Source organism: Crotalus tigris, unplaced genomic scaffold, assembly GCF_016545835.1.
Source record: "Crotalus tigris isolate CLP2741 ecotype Arizona unplaced genomic scaffold, ASM1654583v1 scf7180000017865.1625608, whole genome shotgun sequence".
NCBI lineage: Eukaryota > Metazoa > Chordata > Lepidosauria > Squamata > Viperidae > Crotalus > Crotalus tigris.
The window spans coordinates 95,092-115,054 of NW_024096686.1; the positions used below are offsets into that span (position 1 = coordinate 95,092).

Below are 19,963 nucleotides of genomic sequence, written 5' to 3' on the forward strand. Positions count from 1 at the left end.
ACTAAGTGTTTTTAAATGACAACTCAATGCCTATTTGATCTGTCTGGGTGGCAGTTGCTTACAATTCTGTTTTCTCTCCTTTTTCTCTCTCTTCCCTTTCCTTTACTCTGGACAAAGATTACTATTTCTTCTTTCCTACTTGCTTGCTGGGCTGATCAGTTGTGAAAGACCGAGTGTGAGAGAAGCAAGAGGATAATAGCATATAGCATCATATAGCTGGGGCTTCCTTGACAACACAAATAAGACTCTTTGATAGCAGGTCTTGGCTACAGTGCTAGGAGGGCACCAACTCTTCAAGAATCCAGTAGTGTTTATTTGGATATTGTCTTCTGTTGCTGCAAAGGATTTTTTTTTTCTTTTTCCTTGCTTGCTTTGTGTTTTGGAAAAGCTTTCACGCTGGCAGGCTTCAACTCCAGCAATTGCTCATAGCCAATATGTATGCATGTTTGTTTTTAATTAGTCACTCATTGTGGGGAAGAAATCCGGAGTCTCTCTGTCCAGAAGCTTAATCACACTAGAGAAATCAATGTGATCTTACTGAATGAACAACGTGGACCATTAATTTACTCCTCTTCAGCTTCATAATAAAACACTGGTGAGTGATCTTTTATTCTTTCTCATGCATGTCTTCTCGTTTACAGCAAGCAAAGCTGGGGGAAACATGTGGAGGGGGGCAGGGAGAAACCTGGCAAATTGATGGACTTTATAGTAGTATTATATAATGTTCTTCTACCTGTTGTGCATGTATCTTTCAGGGTACCTTGTTAAACCACCAGTGACACTCGGTTCTTTCCTGAGTTCCATAGGCTTGGCACATACCTCTGTGGATTGATGCAGGCACAAAATTTAGGAAATTCCCTCTCCAGACTGAGTTAGAAAACTGTGTAGAAATTACTTGGCACGAGGGAGACAGACTACTTTGCCAACGGTTAGAATTCAGGTTATACCTATCTGAATATACTGGCATAAGATACATTGATGTATTATAAGAAACCTATCCTTACTTCCAAAGGATGTCTGATCGGCATGATGTGTTTCCAGTATATATTTTGTGCTGTGGATCATGAGAGTTTGCAGACTTCTGATTTGTGCTTAATTGTAGTGATTATGAGAAATGCAGCATGCAGAGAGGGTTGCCTCCTCCTCCTCCTCTCCCCCCACTTTAGCAGTGTAAGGTTTATGCAATAGTTAAGCTACTGAAATATCTATCACAGTGATCATTCCTTTATTGCCATAATGTTTAATTCTCAGCATTAGGGACAGGCACCAAAAGAGTGGTGGCCAAATACAATTAGCATGTCAGCAACTGAGATGCATATCCCCTTGCTGCGTTCCACAGATGTCCCGGCTATCTAACAATTCCCCCAGCTCTGATTACAGCATTGAATAGCCTGGAACCCAAACATGAGGAATCATTTGGGATGGTCCCTACTACTCAGATTGCCAGGTCTCACCTGGGACCCACTCCTGATAGAGCTGATGTCTCCAGAGATGAAAGCCTTCCAGTGCATTGACTCATTGCTCCATCTAGCGTTGACTGTGATTAGTTTGTGCAATGAAGCCATGCCAGTTTTTCTTTCCACCAAGCATTGATATCAGTGAAGAAGGTATGTTGCAGAACAAGGTGCTCAGGACCCAACTGTATCTGCTCTATCCCGTGAATCTCGTCGGGGTTCCCCATACCAAAAAGTAGTATGAAGAGAGGAAACCGTGCGTGTGCTCATGCAGCTAGCAAGCCTGAGAAATGGGAGAAAAATCAAGCAGGATCATTCTTGCTGGCTGAAATCATGAGACAAAGGATTAAGGTGTTCTTAGCAAGGCAAGTGAGGGGGATATGAGAGAAGATCAATTGGGAAGCAATTGATGGAAAGGAGGTAGGGCAACAAGTAACGCTCTACAAAATGTATCTCAACGTTGGGTTGAGAAACATTTCATTCTAGGGTTTAAGAGCTTTGACTGCCATAGCTACACCCAGCTGAAAAAGGAAGCATGGACTCCATACTAGATATATGAGTTCTATCACCCCCCCCCCCATGCAGTCGGTTGAATTTTTTGCTTTTACAGTATAGCAGTGAGTAGGAAGCATGATTGGTTTTCTCAATTAAAGAATATTGCACATAGTCAAAACCACTATGGAATTGTTGAATTTTAGAACTACATTAGGTTTTACATGTCTTTGGAAATTCTCAATCATCCAGATCATGGTTGTCCCAAAGGTGCTTTTCCAAAAGGCAACTGGACTTCCTTGGAGGTTTTTTTCTTTGAAAACATTCTCCTTCTCATCCAAACTTCTCATCCAGATGACTGCAAAGGATATAAATCCTTCCATTCCCTGCCATTCAGTCAGAACTGAAGAAGCTTCTTGGATGAGAAGTGAAATGTTTTTTGGGGGGGAAACCCCAAGAAAGTCCAGTTGCCTTTTGGAAAAGCACTTTGGGGATTAGGTTTTACAATGACTACCGTTATACAGTTGTGTGTTAAGTGGGTGCCAAATAAATCGGTTCAATACATACATATCCTCGTGTATACCATATTGTTCCTTATATAATGGATCATCTTTTAGTAAAATAGGCCACCACAAAACTTGGAGGAGCTAGATGGGCACAGCTGAGTGCATGGAGATAGAGACGATATGAAACTTTCCTTCTTTGAAGTTGTTTAGCAATAGCAATAGCACTTAGATTTATATACCGCCTCATAGTGCTTTGCAGCCCTTTCTAAGTGGTTTACAGAGTCAGCCTATTGCCCCCCAACAATCTGGGTCCTCATTTTACCGACCTCAGAAGGAGGGAGGGCTGAGTCAACCTTGAGCCAGTCACGATCAAACTCTTGGCAGTGGGCAGAGTTAGCCTGCAACAGTGCATTTTAACCATTGCACTACCATGACTTTAAGCTAACTTACACTAGGGTCCAAGCCTGTAGCTGTTTAACTGGTAAAATATCATTTAAAAAGAGTTGCATAAGTTCCAAATAGTTGCATAAGATGTTGACCTGCTAAATATTATTTATTTATAGAAATATATGTGCCACTTTTAGTTCAAATGTTGAGATCCACTGAGTCTCATAAAAACCTTGCAGCTTCCCATTATAGGCTTGTGGCTGCTGATTTTCCAAGAAGCAAAATATCGGGGAGGGGACAATTCTTACAAATCAGATATTACTCTTTCTGGACAAGCCCTACATAACTACACCTCAAAGGGAAGAAAAATCTCTGTTCTATTGCTCTAGACGAACATTCATGCTTGGAACAGCTTCCATGCAGGAGATTCATTTAACTCTGAATGACTCTCATCCTTTAGAAAATCTCTCTTTTTTGGAAAAACAGTAGCAAATATCTAGTGAATGCAGCTCTCTGTATATAATAAGGGCAACCCATATAAGAAACCCCAGCCACTGTACAAAGAATGTGATAGGACCTTGAGACAGAAAGAGAGATAATCAGATGGTTTCACAGCCCTCTATAATGTCTTAATACTTCTTTGATTTTGTTCTTCTACTTTGAGGATGAAGGTTCGTTCTCCAGGCTTGTGGGTTGGTTTATGAACATTTTGTTACTAGGCTAGGTAATGTCTTCAGCAGAGTTTAGGGGATGTCAGTGTCAGTGTTCTTCTGTTTATAAGGGCTTCAGGTGTGTTAAGTGAGGGTATGTCAAGTGAGGGTCTGTGATGGGTCAGGTGTGATTCATCCATGAGTCTTGTGATGGGTCTTGTGATGGGGAGGTTACATCAGGTCAGGGTCATTGGGAGGTGACCTGCTGGTGGGAGGGGGACTTGCGTAGGTTGGTTAAGGGTTAATGTTGTCTCTGGTTGGCTGTGCGGTTGATTTGGATTCTGAGGGGTTCTTAGGCTGGGTGTAGGTTGATGTGTCTGTTGATGGAATTGCTTGTGGAGTGCCAGGCTTCGATGAACTCACGAGCATGGCAGGTGGTAGTGTGGCCGATGATTTTTGCTCCAATTGAACTGGTGCTGTTTGGTGTCGGTGTGAGTAGAGATTAAGGATTTGGGATCGTGGCGTTTGACTGCCAGCCAGTGTTCGTGGATCCTGGTTTTTAACTGACGTGATGTTTGTTCCACGTAGAATTGGTTGCAATGGTTACAGCTGATTTTGTAGATTACATTGTTTCTTTCATCCTTCTGCATCTTGTCTTTGGTTCTGGATAATTCCTGGCAGAGTGTGGCTGTGGGTTTGTGGGCTGTTGCTATTCCTAGGGGGTTGGAGAATTCTGGCTGTCATTTCCAACATCCGACACATCCACATCATTTCTTCTACTTTCCTTTGGCTTTCACTTCTTTTATTTCCCCCCACCCCTCTGATTGTCATATTCACACCTTTCTACTTTTATTCTTTTTCTTTAAAAATATGAAAGGTTGTGCATTCTTTGAGACGTTGGCAAATACTTAGAGTCAGAATGAGGCTATTCAATTAGCTGCTCGAGTATGCATATTCTCAATGTGATTTTGTGTACTCTGCTGATTAAGGCGTAATTCAAGGCACTATAGCAATCCTGTTTAATCTGATTGATTGTATGAAAGTTAAGTGTCTGCACACAGCACCCTTATCCCTCATGTCTCTTGATGAGCAGACTTGTATTTTAGATGAAACACAAAGGTCTGGAAAAAGTTTCTAAGTATACTTCCCCTCAACTCCTGGTTTCTGATGTGATCAGAGTCCTGCATTATTGCAGTTCCAAAAGACAGTTGGACACATTGAGAAACATTTGCCTGTGGCCATCTATCAACCCACGAGAAACAGTAGAGATTGGGTTGATTCACTACAAATTGAATGTTTACCTCATTCACAGTTTCAAAATGCAAATCAAAATTCAGATTCCTTTTACCTTTGTACTTTGTAGTTCAGTACTAATTTTAAAAAAGCATGCTCAAAGTAAAAAGAAAAAGAAAGCATGTATTATGCACAGAAGTATATAGTGGTTGAAATGCCTATGTTTAGACGAAATTGGGTATAAAAATGTGTATGCACACACATTCAAAAGGTTCTAGGTTGCAGGTTCAGCTGTGGCTCCTGCCGAGGTTGAAAACGTTTTCTGCCTGAAATGCAGAGTACAGGTAGTCCTCAGCTTATGACCCCAGTAGGGACCAGAAAAAAGTATCATTAAGCTGTGCAGTTGTTGAGTGAGGCATCACATGACTGTTCCCAATTCTATGAATGTTTTGCCGCACTCGTTAAGCAAATCACTATGATCATTAAGCAAGACTTCACATAAGTACAACAATAAGTTGTACTTCCCCATCGATTCTGCTTCTCAGAAGCCAGCTAGGAAGTTTGCACATGACAATCATGTGACCACAGGATGCTGCAACCATCATAAATGGGCAGCGGTTGCCAAGCCTTCAAATTATGATCATGTGATCACAGGGACGCTGTGACGTTCGCAAGTGTGAAGACCAATCGAAAGTCACATTTTTAGCATTGTTGAACAACTTTGAACAATTGCTATGGTAAGCGGGACCTGTCTGCCCAGGAAGACCCTCAACTTTTATAGATCCTTTGAATGGGGAGTGCCACCCCATTCAAGATCAGGAGTTGGAATATTCTCAGACATGGGTGGGCCAAACACCCATAGTCACTCAGCTTTGATAAACTGTCAAGAGCAAGGAACCAAGAATGACACGATGATTTACTCAGAGTAGCTTCTTTATCGTTACTCATTTATAGACACGAATCTTGCCAGACTAAAGCACAATCTGCATAACTATTAGATATAGTTCCTGCGTGCCAAGGATTCCAGGCTGATTTGCCTCTTAGGTCCTTGGGAAAGACTCTCTCCCTCTTGCAACTCTGCACTAGATCAATCACATAAACCCACATAGCCTCTAGGCACTGGGACACAACCTCAACAGCTTTATTTGGCTGTACAGGAGTAAAAAGATAGACTTGGGTATGATTAGCATAGTGACAACACCAAAGCCCCAATTGGTGGATGACCTCACCCAGCAGCTTCATGTAGATGTTGAAAAGGAGGGGAGACAGAATAGAATCCTGCAGCACCCAAGCAGGTATGGTGAGGAAGCAATCTCTCCCCTCCCGCCCCCACACATATACACATACACATTCACACTTACTGAAACCAGTCCTTGAGAAAGGAAGAGAACCTTTGTAAAACAGTGCCCCCAATTCCTAATCCACAGAACCAGTTCAGAAAAATGCCCTGGCTGACACTATCAAAACCCATTGAGAGATCAAGGAGCACAAGAACTGCCATCTCAGTTCTGCCATAGGTGATTGGCAAGCATAAATAAAGCAGTCTCAGTACTAAAGTCCAACCTGAAACCTGCTTGAAAGGAGTGTAGATAATCTGCTTTCTCCAGGGTTCTCATCAGCTGCAGACCAACCATCTTCTCCACAATCTTCCCCCAAAAGAGAAGGTTGGAGACTGTTGATAGGCCATTGGGCCCAAGAATGGCCTTCTGAGGAGGGTGTCACCACTGCCTCTTTCAAGGCTGGGGACACCATCCCTCTGTCAGAGAGGTTAGCACCACAGACTCAGTTATGACCTCCCTGGCCACTTCATGACTTAGAAGAGACCCGGATCCGGTAAATGGGTGGCCAACCTGACAGCAATATGAGCCCTGCCCACTTCCTCAGGAGTCACCAGTCAAACCCATCCCAGAAAATGGGTTCTCTACCCTTGACAACAGCCCCTCTTCTAGTCCGTTCTCGGTGAAAAATGCCTATAAGTTACTGGACTCTACATATAATTAGAATCAGATAGAGATTAAAAGATAACAATACATGTAAATAGCTTTACATCTGAAAGCATTCCCCTTAGGAAATCATTTACACAGTTGTTAATTCCACATAATATATGCATTCTAAGTTTCTTTTGCAGGGTGGCTGGCTCCAGATGCTCAACATCATAAAACAGACTTTCTGTGTTTTGGGAAGAATGTAGACACCGAAGAAAATGCATCTGTTTTCTTTTTTTCAGTTAGTCTGTTTCCCGCTCACCTGCATGGGCATGTTGAACCCTTCTGGGTCTTATCAAGTTTGAGCCTAAGATTAATAGGTTCCCTTTCAACAAACAGCTCACCTTTAAGTAGCATTGGAAGTTTTCTTCAGAACTTATTGTAATTGCATCTGATTTTTATATATTTTCATCTGATTCAGTAAATAAGTTGTGGGTTAAGAGTCTGATTCCATGAGCTGAGACCAGTATCTAGAAAAATACAATTTCTTTGGCAATCTACAGGCAGGTTGCATAAATTAGTTTTCCTAATAAAATATTTTTACATAATATAACCACAGGGAATGCACCAATCAAAATTGGTGTTCTGGATGCTACATTTTTCTTCATAACGGATTTCTCCAAGGATGCATGTATTACACATCATATTTTTTCACCTTAAAAAAATGAGATCCCCAGTTAGTTGTAATTGTGTAGCTGTAATTAGAGGTGAAATAAATGATAATTGGTTTCTCCTCATTATACTGAATTAGTGAACCAAATGAACTTAGATAACTGCCTATGACTTGAACCCAGACAGAGCTACTTAAAATAAGATAATGATTCCTCATATTCAGGAAATACACTAAGCATACAATAGAACATGTGTGAATGCTACGAGAATGCTAAATTGCATTATAGGAATCTATGATTGTCTAGAATATTGGTAGCAGATGACTCTATAGAAAGAAAGTATGTGGGGATACCTGTTGAAAACAGATGTCCACAAAAGATTTGGAAGGTAGAAAAAGAAAAGGAAATGAACTATTACCTTAAGTTCATAGTATTGTTGAATGTGAGGCAGTGTTTCCCAAACTTGACAATTTTAAGGCATGTGGACTTCAACTCCCAGAATTCCACAGCCAGCGTTGCTGGCTGTGGAATTCTGGGAGTTGAAGTCCTCATGCCTTAAAATTGTCAAGTTTGGGAAACACTGATGTAAGGAATAGAAGGTATTTGGGAGATCATCTAGGCCATCCCTGGCCCTGGGCAAGAACCCACAGTATGAGTTCTCTAGAACTCATTGAGTTAAATGCCCATTCAGCAACTTATACTGGCTGTAATTAAAAACAAAAGGAAATTATTTGCCTATCCCTATATGCCAACCCAGTCAGAGTAGTAGACCTGCCAGATGTTGAAATATGCTTATGCAGGAGAACAGAAGACTTCATAGTCTAGCCTAGACAAATATTGCAGATGGACTGTTCTCTATCATGTATAGCCTACCTCCAGGCATATGACATCAAAAATGATTTTGTTTTGATTGGTTCCCTCTCTGCCGCATAAGCTGCCAATATCATAATCTTGGATCCAATGCACTGGCTAGTTTCAAAATCACTCTAGTTCTGGAATCTGTACACTTTTTTTAGTCTTCATTTCAATAAGCCTGACAAAACATTTCCTCTCTTTTAATTCTCCTTCTACGGCTCCCTTTCCCACAATTTTCCTTCCATCAAAGGTGCTCAGTCAGCTTTCTCTCACTTGAAACAGACACAGAGGTCCCCAAAGTCACCTTAAAAATAAAAATAGAAGATGGCACAAGCCAGGCTTCTTCTGACGTACGTTCATGTGCCCAGAAAAAAAAAAAAACTACAAAGACGAGATGAGGTGACAGAAAGCATAATAAGAAGCTAGAGGGGTTAGTGAGAAGCAACCTTGCCTTTTAGTAAAGGATGAGTTGTTTTAACTGGATAGGGCTACTTTATAGGAATGTCCGTAAAATGCCATCTCCAAAAGGAGCCCTGCTTTAGAACTACGCAGTAGAACAGGGGAAAGATGTGGGTGGGGTTAATAATACCCTTCTCTACTGCTGAAGTTGATGAGGGCTGAAGAGAAAAAGGTTACATTCTAAGCTTCAAAATAGAAATCAACGTTATGAAAATTAATATCTATTTTCAAACGTGGAAGGAACTATCTATCTATCTATCATGTATCTCTCTCTCTATCTATCTATATCTATCTATCTATCTATCTATCTATCTATCTATCTATCTATCTATCTATCAGTATCTATCTTTCATCTATTTATCCCTGTTTATCTGTCCATCCATCCCTCTATCATCTATCAATGATCTATCTATCTATCTATCTATCTATCTATCTATCTATCTATCTATCTATCTATCTATCTATCTATCTATCTATCTCAACCTACCCTACCTACTTACTATCTACCTACCTTTTTAATTTATTTAATAAATTGATAAGGCCACCCATCTCACACAAAGTGACTCTGGACAGCATACATTACCTCTATCTCACGAAGAAAAGATTGGACAGCTCTTTTAAAGCCAAGAGGTAATTGGGGTATTCAGAGACATAACCAAAAGATCTGCCTCTGCTTCTCCTACGTCTTAAGTTGCTACATCTTAAAAAGTTAAGATTCCACCTATCTTTTTGTTCTCACTCCTATCTTTTCCATGTGCTGGGAAGCACTTCTCAGGTTCCTTTTCCATTTATAGGACCCTCACTTGAGTTTAATGAAGCACATTCTTCGGTGAGCATACCAATTATTAGCCTGTCTCCCGGCATATGTTAGCCATTTACAAAATTCATCTGTTTACAATAGTTCACTAGCCTTGGAAGCGTGCAAGGCTATTTGTAATTTAAGCCAATTTAGGTTTCAGACCTCCGCCACCACCACTTTTAACAGGTAGAAAGTTGAGAGTGGTACCAGTGCTTGTGCCTCTGCTGAATTGCATGACCAGTTAGTGAGAAGGGTTCAGTGGGAAGAAAAATAGAAATGCTTCTGATGCCTGGTTATCAAAGCAAGGCTGGGGCTTCATTATGGACTGGATCTAAGGAAGGAATGACACTACTCTAAGCAAGCAGTTCATCCTGCACATCCCAGTGTTGAATTTCTGAATTAGGTTCCACAAAAAACCACTCGCTTTCCAGTTATAAAGTGAACATTGGAATCTGGGTGATGCTTAACACACTGATTATACATCAAATGGGTGGATAGTATAGCACAGTGCTTTCTTCAGAGCAATAAAGAACCACAGAGATGAGTCTGGAAAAACTGTGACAGCAGTTTTATATGACTTAAGTCCAGATCAGGAAGAAAATGGGACGAACTTCAAATTTGCTCTGCCTTAATGCTCTGGGATATATGAGGGAAGGAGAGAAAAATGATATCAGGCTTTCAAGATTTTATTACCACAGTCTATATTGATAAAGCATAAGTGCAGCAGTACCTGTAGAGTCTCTTTCTTGACCTGGTCCCCTTTGAAGAGCTGGCCAGAAGTGTAGGCAGGTAACAACAGTCTGGTGTAATAAAAGGTACACAGGGGAGCTAGAGCTTGTGTGGTTGTTTCCTAAACATCAACTCTTTATCTTGTGAATTGCACCACTATTACTCCTGGTATCATTTTATTAGACTGCCCACAAGTGTCCCTACAGCCCCAAAATGTTGCTTGATTCTAGAGTGCAAGGCAAATTTGTTCTTTGGGTGCATGTGCAAGCAATGAGAAAATATGTGCGTTTATTTTAAATGTTGAAAAACTTGTTTTTCCTTTTTCTTTTTTCTGCAAAAATAATTTATGGTGGATGGCCCCTACTTTTTCAAAGAAGCACAATCAGATCAAAGGCAAAGGAAAATAAGAGGAGAGAGACAGTGTCGAGAATAGAAAGAAGCAGGGCATCTTTTGTCAGGGTCATGAAAAAAACATTGAAAAAGCCCTAATGCAAGGCTGGACAATTGCTTCCTCTAGCCAAGGGGTCTTCAAACTTGGCCCTTTTATGACTTGTGGACTTCAACTCCCAGAATTCCTCAGCCAGGCACGCTGGCTGAGGAATTCTGGGAGTTGAAGTCTATAAGTCATAAAAGGGCCAAGTTTGAAGACCCCTGCTCTAGCCTGATATTACTTTACTGTGGTGGACAGCAGCTCTCTTAGGTATTTGGCCAAAGTTTTCCCTCTCAGTTGCTGGGTTCTTTCAAATGGAGGTGCCAAGTTTCTTAGGTCCAGCGAGTATATATCCCATCGCTCTGAGCTACAGAGTTCCTGCGATGTTCTGAGAAATCATAGTTTACTTAATCACTGGCATGTCGTTCCTGGCCCTCTTTTGCAAAATTTCCTGGAACAACAGAACCAACGATTTTATTTATTTATTTAAAGCGGCAGCAGTTGCTTGGGTCCCACCCATGGAGGACAGGATCCCATCTGAAGTACAATTCCATGTATGAAATGATCAGAGGAGTATGTTTTAGTCAAGGCCCCCAGTGTAAACCGGTTAAAATAGAGTACCAAAAATGCTTTCGGTGCTTCAGATTTCTCTGCCCACTCTCAAAATTGGGCTATTGGCTCTAAAAAATAAAGGAAAATGAATTACAGTGACAGAGAGAAAGCAAAAATACAAACATGGAGTGGGGTGGTGCTCAGATAAACACTCTAATTCAGGGTTTTAAAAAGGCCCCTATCAGCATTAATAAGGACAAGTGCATCAATCAAAAATGAGGAATTTCAAAATTATTTCCAGTCCAGAGAAATTGAACAAAAATAATTTGATTTGGGACTGGGAAAGCAGGCTGAAAACAGGCCGAATATTCACCACTGAGGTAATTTGTTCTTTTGTTTGCCAAAATGGCTGTTCTCATGTAGAAACTTAGATTTCTAAGATTCTAATATAGGTTACTTTCAATGAACTCACTTGCCAGGTTGAAGAGCGCCCTTGTTCTAATAGCAAAATTGTCCCTTCCTCTTGCATAGGAACTGCCCAGTGAAAAATGACCCAGCAAATGCAGAGCTTACAACTTTCCCAGACAAAAAAGAATAACCCTCCATCTTCTCCCAATGCTGCCAAGCGTCTCTATCGGAACCTCTCCGAGAAGCTGAAGGGAAGCCACTCATCTTTTGATGAAGTATATTTCAGAGCCCGGACAGACCGTCTCAGTCTCCGAAAGTCTTCAGTGGTAAGTCTTCGGCATCTTCTGCATTTGTCCATTCGTACAATTTAATCTCATAACCTGTTCATGGTTCATTCCAATAGTTCCTACATTTCTCTCCCCAGCTGATGCCGACTCCCTTCACCAATTTTTTGCCCATGTAATTCTTTGAATACTATATCAGGGAGATGTGGGAGGCATCAGCGAGGATAATTACAAGCCTTTCCAGTAAAAATATGAGGGAAAATTATATTGTTAAGGCTAAACTCATTTACACAGCTATTCTATAATTTAGTTTTGATGGGTGAGGTACACCATTGCCAGATTGGTGTATAATAGCCAATATAAGTGTGTGTGTGTGTGTGTGTGTGTGTGAATAACAGGATAACAGAGTCGAAAGGGACCTTGGGGGTTGTCTAGTCCAACCCCTGCTCAGGCAGGAAACCATATACCATTGCAGACAAATGGACATATAATGTCTTTTAAAAACCTCCAGTGTTAAAGCACCCACAACCTCTGGAGTAGGAGCCAGTATTGTCTTTGGGTGATTGTCTAGAGAAGACCCTGAGGTTTTCTTGATCATATTTTTGGAAGTGGTTAGTTCAGTAGTTAGGCTGCCCCGGAGTCACCCAGCTGGCTTCATGCCTAAAGTGGGACTTGTAATCTAATGGTTTGAAGCTGATGCCTTTAGCTACTACAACCTAACTCTCCATATGTACTATGCATCAGGAATAGATAGGCAAGTTTTCCATAGTGGGAATGGTGCATTTTTAATTTTTTAAAAAATGTCCACCCAGGGCAGAAAGGGTCATGGCAATGGTATTACTGGTTGATTTTTTTAAACTTATGGGTGAGGATGTTTTAAGTAAGATTGTTGTTGTTGTTAATTGCGAAGTCGTGTCCGACCCATCGCGACCCCATGGACAACGTTCCTCCAGGTCTTCCTGTCCTCTACCATCTTCTGGAGTCCATTTAAGTTCACACCTACTGTTTCAGTGACTCCATCCAGCCATCTCATTCTCTGTCGTCCCCTTCTTCTATTGCCCTCAATCTTTCCCAGCATTAGGCCCTTTTCCAGTGAGTCCTTCCTTCTCATTAGGTGGCCAAAGTATTTGAGTTTCAACTTCAGGATCTGGCCTTCTAAAGAGCAGTCAGGGTTGATCTCTTCTTAAGTAAGATAGGTGCATTAAACTTAGTGGAAGTTTACCATATGCACTTCTTTTCCTATCTTAATAAAAGCAAGCAACCCATCAAAATATGTACCACTGAATTTCTTTGGCAAAATCTAATAGACTCTGCCTTTATTGATCTGGGATCATAAATAAATAAATGGATACTGCTAGCCTCAAAACAGCTCCCAGGTTGCCTGCTTTTCCTACACAAGTTTGGCCCAGTTCAGAAAATCCCCAAGTAACCCAACAGAGCAAATGCAGCCATGTCTTTGAAAATATCCCCCAAGTCCATATGCCAGAGTATAGCAGTAAAGACAGCCCCCTGCTTCTAAATATGAATTGCAGTACAGTAATTCATTCAGTAATGAAGATATACCCAGCACAATCCCCACCTCACAGCACTTACAATGCACAAATGTTTATACCACATTGGCTACTTTGCATTAGTCACAGGAGCATTGCCAGCAGTCTAGCTCAGGAGGTCTTCAAACTTGGCCGTTTTATGACTTGTGGACTTCAACTCACAGAATTCCTCAGCCAGCATGCCTGGGTGAGGAATTCTGGGAGTTGAAGTCCACAAGTCATAAAAGGGCCAAATTTGAAGACCTCTGGTCTAGCTGCAGTGTCAAATCCAGAGGCATCCTTTTAGGCAAAGCTTTGAACTCATCTCTCTCACACACAAATACCATTTTGGAATTCATCACCCAAGGGAAGGAAGGAGATTCCTAATGCCAGTGTCCATCTCTTCCCTAGGCAGGACACTAGCAGAGACTACTTATGACCCTCTTGAGAAAAGGCTTCAAAGTCCCCCAAGAGATTCTGAACTAATTTTGGGGGTGCGTGTGTAAAGAAGGGATCAATTACTACAATAACAGACTTGAATGCAGGACATTATGGGGCAATTGTCCCTGACCTGCCACATCCATTCTACATATTGAAATCACATTGCTCGCATAACTTTATCGTATATTATATCATATGGCTTCTGCCTAATGCTATAGCTCCTTAGCCAATATAAATTGCAACACTGCATTGGGTTTCTCTGTTTACACTTCATACTATAGTGCAATTCCTTAATGTTATGGCTCTTCTGAGTGACCGTGATTCTGAGAAACCCTACTCCTCCCTTCTCTCCAACACAACATTATGGAAGCACAAGTAATAGAACACAGTCAAACTAGAGTCTTGGACTTTAAGAGAGCTAATTTCAGTAACCTTAGAGAGGGCTTGGGAAGGATTCCATGGATGAGAATCCTCAAGGGGAAAACAATTCAAGAAGCCTGGGAAATTTTGAAAAGTGAGATAATAAAAGCCCAGTCTAGCACAATACCAACAAAGAGGAAAAATAACAGCTCTCAAAAGAAACCAGCATGGCTGCATAAAAAACTCTCTGATAATTGAAAGATAAAAAGGACAGGTATAGAAAGTAGAAAGAGGGGCACATAACTAAGTCAGAATATCAGCAAATAGCCTGAGCCTGCAAAGATGATGTGAGGAAAGCTAAGTTCAAAATGAACTAAGGCTTGCGACCAAAGTCAAAAATAACAAAAAAAAGCTTCTTTCAACATGTAAAAAACAAGAAAAAAGTGAAGGAAATAATTGGTCCATTAGTGGGTGAAAGTGGCAAGAAGGTGACGTAACAGGAAGAAAGCAGAACTATTTAACTCATTTTTTGCATCTGTCTTTACACAAAGGGAAAAAACAGATCAACCTACCAAACATAGTGCCATAAAAAACAGAATAGAAACGCAAGTTAAGATAGCCAAGAAATCAGTAAGTGAGCACCTGTCCAGCCTAGCCGAGTTCAAATCACCAGGACCAGATGGATTATACCCCAGGGTTCTCAAGGAACTGGCAGATGTGATCTCAGAACCATTGAACTATATTTTTCAAAGATCCTGGAGCACTGGGGAACTACCAGAGGACTGGAAAAGAGCTGATGTAGTTCCTATCTTCAAAAAAGGAAAAAAAATGGGGCCAGGAAATTACAGACCTATCATTCTGACCTCAATTCCTGGGAAGATTTTGGAAAAGATAATCAAACAACGAATCAGCGAACACCTAGAGGCAAACAAAGTCATTACTAAAAGCCAACATGGGTTTGTCAAAAACAGATCATGCCAGACAAATCTTATTGCATCTTTGACCAAGTGAGAAAATTAGTGGATCAGAGGAATGCTGTGGATATAATTTACTTGGACTTCAGTAAGGCATAAAGTAGATCACAACCTACTAGTTGATAAGGTAGAAAAATGTGGGTTAGACAGCATCACCACCAGATGGATCCGTAGCTGGCTGACCAGCCATACTCAGCGTGTGGGCCTCAATGGAACTGCATCTACATGAGCCCAGTGCTCTTCAACAACTCCATCAATGATTTGGACGAGGGGATAGATGCTGAAATCAAATTTGCAGATGACACCAAGATGGCAGGAATAGCCAACACTCCAGAAAACTGGCTTAAGATACAGGAGGATCTGGACAGACTTGAACATTGGGTGCTATCTAACAAAATGAAATTCAATGGTGAAAAAAGTAAGGTTCTATATTTAGGCAAGAAAAACCAAATGCACAGGTATAGTATAGGGGGTACCTTGCTCAATAGTAGTAACTGTGAGAGGGACCTCGGAGTCCTAGTGGACAATCACTTAAATATGAGCCAGCAGTATGCTGCAGCTGCCAAAAAGGCCAACACAGTGCTAGGCTGCATTAACAGAGGGATAGAATCAAGATCACATGAAATATTAATACCACTTTACAATGCCTTGGTAAGGCCACACTTGGAATACTGCATCCAGTTTGGTCACCACGATGTAAAAAAGATGCTGAGATTCTAGAAAGAGTACAGAGAAGAGCAACAAAGATAATTAGGGGACTGATTGCACTGAATTTTAGTCAGATCAACAAAATATTATCTCAGGAGCTTCTGGTAATCAATTATATGGATAAAACCATGTCATTAAAGGTGATAGTAAAGCAATGGGGCAAAGAAAGAATCCTTAAATGAGGATCATAAATGGGATGGGGTGTGAGACCATCCTCTATCCAACATTCTTTGACTTCCGTGCCAGCTGTTCCAACCCAAATATCTTGGCAAATATCTGAAAATCCCTTGGTTCAATGTTCCTAGGAGATTCCTGTGCAACCAGGAACCCAGAGGGAATACGTTATGTAGTAGATGGACACAGAAATGACAGCAGGGTCTGTTCCAGAAGATCTTTCAACAGACTTGACAGTAGCATCTGGTGCTCTTGAACCCCAGAGTCTGAGTGGCCCAGGAGGCAGGAGGGATTGGATCCAACTCTCACTCATGCTGTTCTAGATCAGGGGTCTTCAAACTTGGCCCTTTTATGACTTGTGGACTTCAACTCCCAGAACTCCTCAGCCAGGCAGGCTGGTTGAGGAATTCTGGGAGTTGAAGTCCACAAGTCATAAAAGGGTCAAGTTTGAAGACCCCTGCTGTAGATACTCAATCAGCCTAATTATAAGACAAAGGATGCATTCAGTTTATATTGTTTAACATTGATTGGTGCCATTATGGACAGTATTACATGAGATATTCAACCCCTATCATACATTTGTAGTTTTAACTAAAGTGTGGGAGTAATTCAACGTTTTTTTTTCTCCCACTCTGTTACTGCAAAGGAAATGATTCCATTTAATTCTTTCCCATTTTTATTAAAACTCCCCCTTTCCCTTGTGATAGGACAATTCTAAGTTATATTGAAAACTGCAATCCAGACTGCATTTCTATCATTTCCAATTAACTCCACATACTTTTGGTAAGAACTTCACTTTTAAAAACAGAGTGACATACACAATATACACATATGGCTTATAATGGTTTATAAGACAAACCAGTCAATGTTCACATTAATTTAAATGCAGCCAAAGTTAATTAAAAAAGAGCATGGTGCTGTTTAATTTCAGTATAGTAGCGCAGACAAGTGTTTGCTAGCTAAGTGCCCATTTCTTTTCCTATGAATTTATAGGCTTTTGGGCTATTTTGTGCCTATTCTGAATCCTGGCAATAAAATTAATCCTAAAACTTATCATAAAAAGGATTCACAGGGAAAGCATATGATTGCCCTATTTATTCATTTGTTTATTTAATATCTTGCCTCCATTATTTTTACAAATATATCAGGGCAGCAAACACTTCAACACACCTCCCCCCCCCCTTATTTTCCCCACATCAATGACCCTGTGAGGCAGGGCTTGAACTCACAGTCTCTCCCTTTCTAGCTTAGTGCCTTAACCACTAAACCAGTGGTTCTCAACCTTTCTAATGCCGCGACCTCATAATACAGTTCCCCATGTTGTGGTGACCCCCAACCACTTATACATCACCGGGTGCCAGGGGCGTGGCCAAAGAAAAGGGGAAAAAATGGCGGACAGCCTTGTTTGGCGACCCCCGTGAAATGGTCGTTCGACCCCAAATAGTGTCCCGACCCACAGGTTGAGAACCACTGCACTAAACTGAACTGGCTCTCTTGTAGAAAACTAACTTCTTTATACCACCACGTAAGATGGCAGGTGAGGGACTCACATGAAGGAGAAGGCTAGATTAGAATTCTCTGTGGCGTGTAGGTCGTGCTGGCTTTGAAGAGAGAGGGAGGAAGAGGATTTACTGGATTCGTCAACTGCAGCCTCTAACTAGGTCAGTTCTGCTTTTATCTGCCTTCTTTCGAGTGGAGGGCTCCCCCCTCCCCTTAAATAGTTGCTTTTGTGTCAGTTAATTTCTCCAGAGATGCACGTTCTGTGAACTTCACAAACCCATCCAGCAGGAAAGCTCAAGGGTAGCTCAGGCAGCTCTTCGGAGCATTGTGGGAAAGCATATAAATTTGTGGAATAATTGCTTTCTGCCACGATTCTGTAAGGACATATTATGTGGTACATTTCTCACCACAGAATAAAGACTGAACCGTTTTCTTCCCATCAAGGAAAGCCCATTCTATATAAGTAATAGCTTCTGGCCACTCTCGGCCTAACCCGCGTAGCTCACAAAACAAGGAAAATCCCCTGCAGGGAGCAAAATCTTTGTCTCCCCCCACCCACCCACTTTTAATGACCCAACCCCAGTTCCCAAAGGGAAAAATTGCTTTGGGGATACAGGGTCGAAATCCTATGACACGATAGGAGTATTCTAGCATTTGAGGGGCTACCACAAAGAAGAGGAGGTCAACCTAGTCTCCAAAGTACCATAAAGCAAGACAAGAAACGATGGATGGAAACTAACCAAGGAGAGAAACCTCCTGGAATTAAGGAGAAACTTCCTGACAGTGAGAACAATTAGGCTTGCCTTCAGATGTTGTGGGGCTTCAACATTGGAGGTTTTTAACAAAAGACTGGATAGTCACCTGCCTGAATGGTATAGACTAGAGCAGGGCTTTTCAACTTTTTCACCCATTGTACCACTTTTAGGATATGGCAATATCCGAGTACCATCAGTCGCCTAGCAAGGTGTCAAAAACTTGATGACCAAAAAAAAAAAAAGAAAGAAAAGGAAAAAAGTGATAAAGTACAGGTAGTCCTCGACTTACAACAGTTCGCTTAGTGACTGTTCGAAGTTACAATGCACTGAACAAAAGTGCCCCCCAAGGCACAGCCAAGCAAGACACCTGCCTGCCCACCCTGCAGCGCTCTCATTCCCTTCCCCCACTGCCACTTTTCTAGGATGGTCGCGTACCACCTGCCAGGTGCCAATGTACCTCAGGTGGTACCCGTACCACTGGTTGAAAAGCCCTGGACTAGAGCAGTGATGGCGAGCCTTTTAGAGACCAAGTGCCCAAACTGCAACCCAAAACCCACTTATGTATCGTCGTGTGCCAGGTAGGCATGGCCCATTGGGTAGGCATGGTCCATTGGGTGGGCGTGGCTCTGGTGGTAATGGCAGACTGTGTAGGACTAAAAAGTTCAATCAATCAATTCCAACTCCCCTGCGAGAAGTTGAAGTTGATTGATTGATTGAACCTTTTTTTTTTTTTTTGCACAAGGCAGCGGACGCCTAAAGCAAAAAGGTTTTATAAAACCCAGCTGAAGACCTAGGACTGGGGCGACGGTGTGCGTGCCCAGAGAGAGGGCTCTGCATGCCACCTGTAGCACACATGCCATAGGTTCGCCACCACGGGACTAAAGTCTCCTGCTTGAGCAGGGGGCTGGACTAGATGATCTCCAAGGTCTCTCCCAGCTTCTATTCTATTCTATTCTATTCTATTCTATTCTATTCTATTCTATTCTATTCTATTCTATTCTATTCCCAACATGAAACAAGCTTGCTTCTACTTCTGCTATGGGGAATTTTCTTTATCCTTCCCTTTCTTTTAATGCTTTGTTCTCCCTTCCTTTTCCAGAGGTTGCCCCAATACTCAGGATCCAATGTTGTAATTGGGAAAAGGGCTGCCAGGAAGTTGTGCAGTTGCTGAGTCCTGTGGCCAGAGGTGTTTCTTCACTTCTTGCCAGAAGCCTTTTGCTCTTTGTATACTGTTTGTAAACCACTCAGTGTCATCTCTAGACAAGATGGCTGACACACAAATTTGAATGAATTAATGAAGACAGAAAGCCCAAACATTTATTCTTTGCGCTGAGTAAAGAGACAATCACAATTTTAAACAAACGGGCTCTCAGAAAATAGTGCCTCCAGAACTTGCATACTCACAACAAAGAGCAGGGGTGGGAAATTAATTTTCCCAAGGGGCCACGTGAGAAACCAGGATTATTGTGAAGGGCTGAACCAACAATGCTGTGAAGGTGCATAGGCATACATGCACACACATATGTAAATTGAAAAATAATAGCAGTCAGCTGAGATCTGCTCTGGATGGATATCTCTTAGCACATGGGCTGCAGCATGTTGTCCAAGTTAAGTTTATGAGTGGTCTTTAAAGGCAGGAGAATTGTACCCCTGTTCCTAATAACATATAACATATGCCCAGAAGTTGT

The 19,963-nt window shown here is 41.5% G+C and overlaps 1 protein-coding gene across 1 annotated transcript in view; it reads left to right on the top strand.

Annotated features, from left to right (window-relative positions):
• The first annotated feature begins 543 nt into the window (after nt 1-543).
• ANKFN1 (ankyrin repeat and fibronectin type III domain containing 1) overlaps nt 544-19,963 on the top strand; it is a 137,117-nt gene continuing 117,697 nt past the window's right edge. The window contains exons 1-2 of the mRNA XM_039343567.1: nt 544-595; nt 11,674-11,876. Coding sequence (XP_039199501.1) covers nt 11,691-11,876 — 186 coding nt within the window. The 5' untranslated portion in view covers nt 544-595; nt 11,674-11,690. The remainder of the gene's footprint in view (nt 596-11,673; nt 11,877-19,963) is intronic.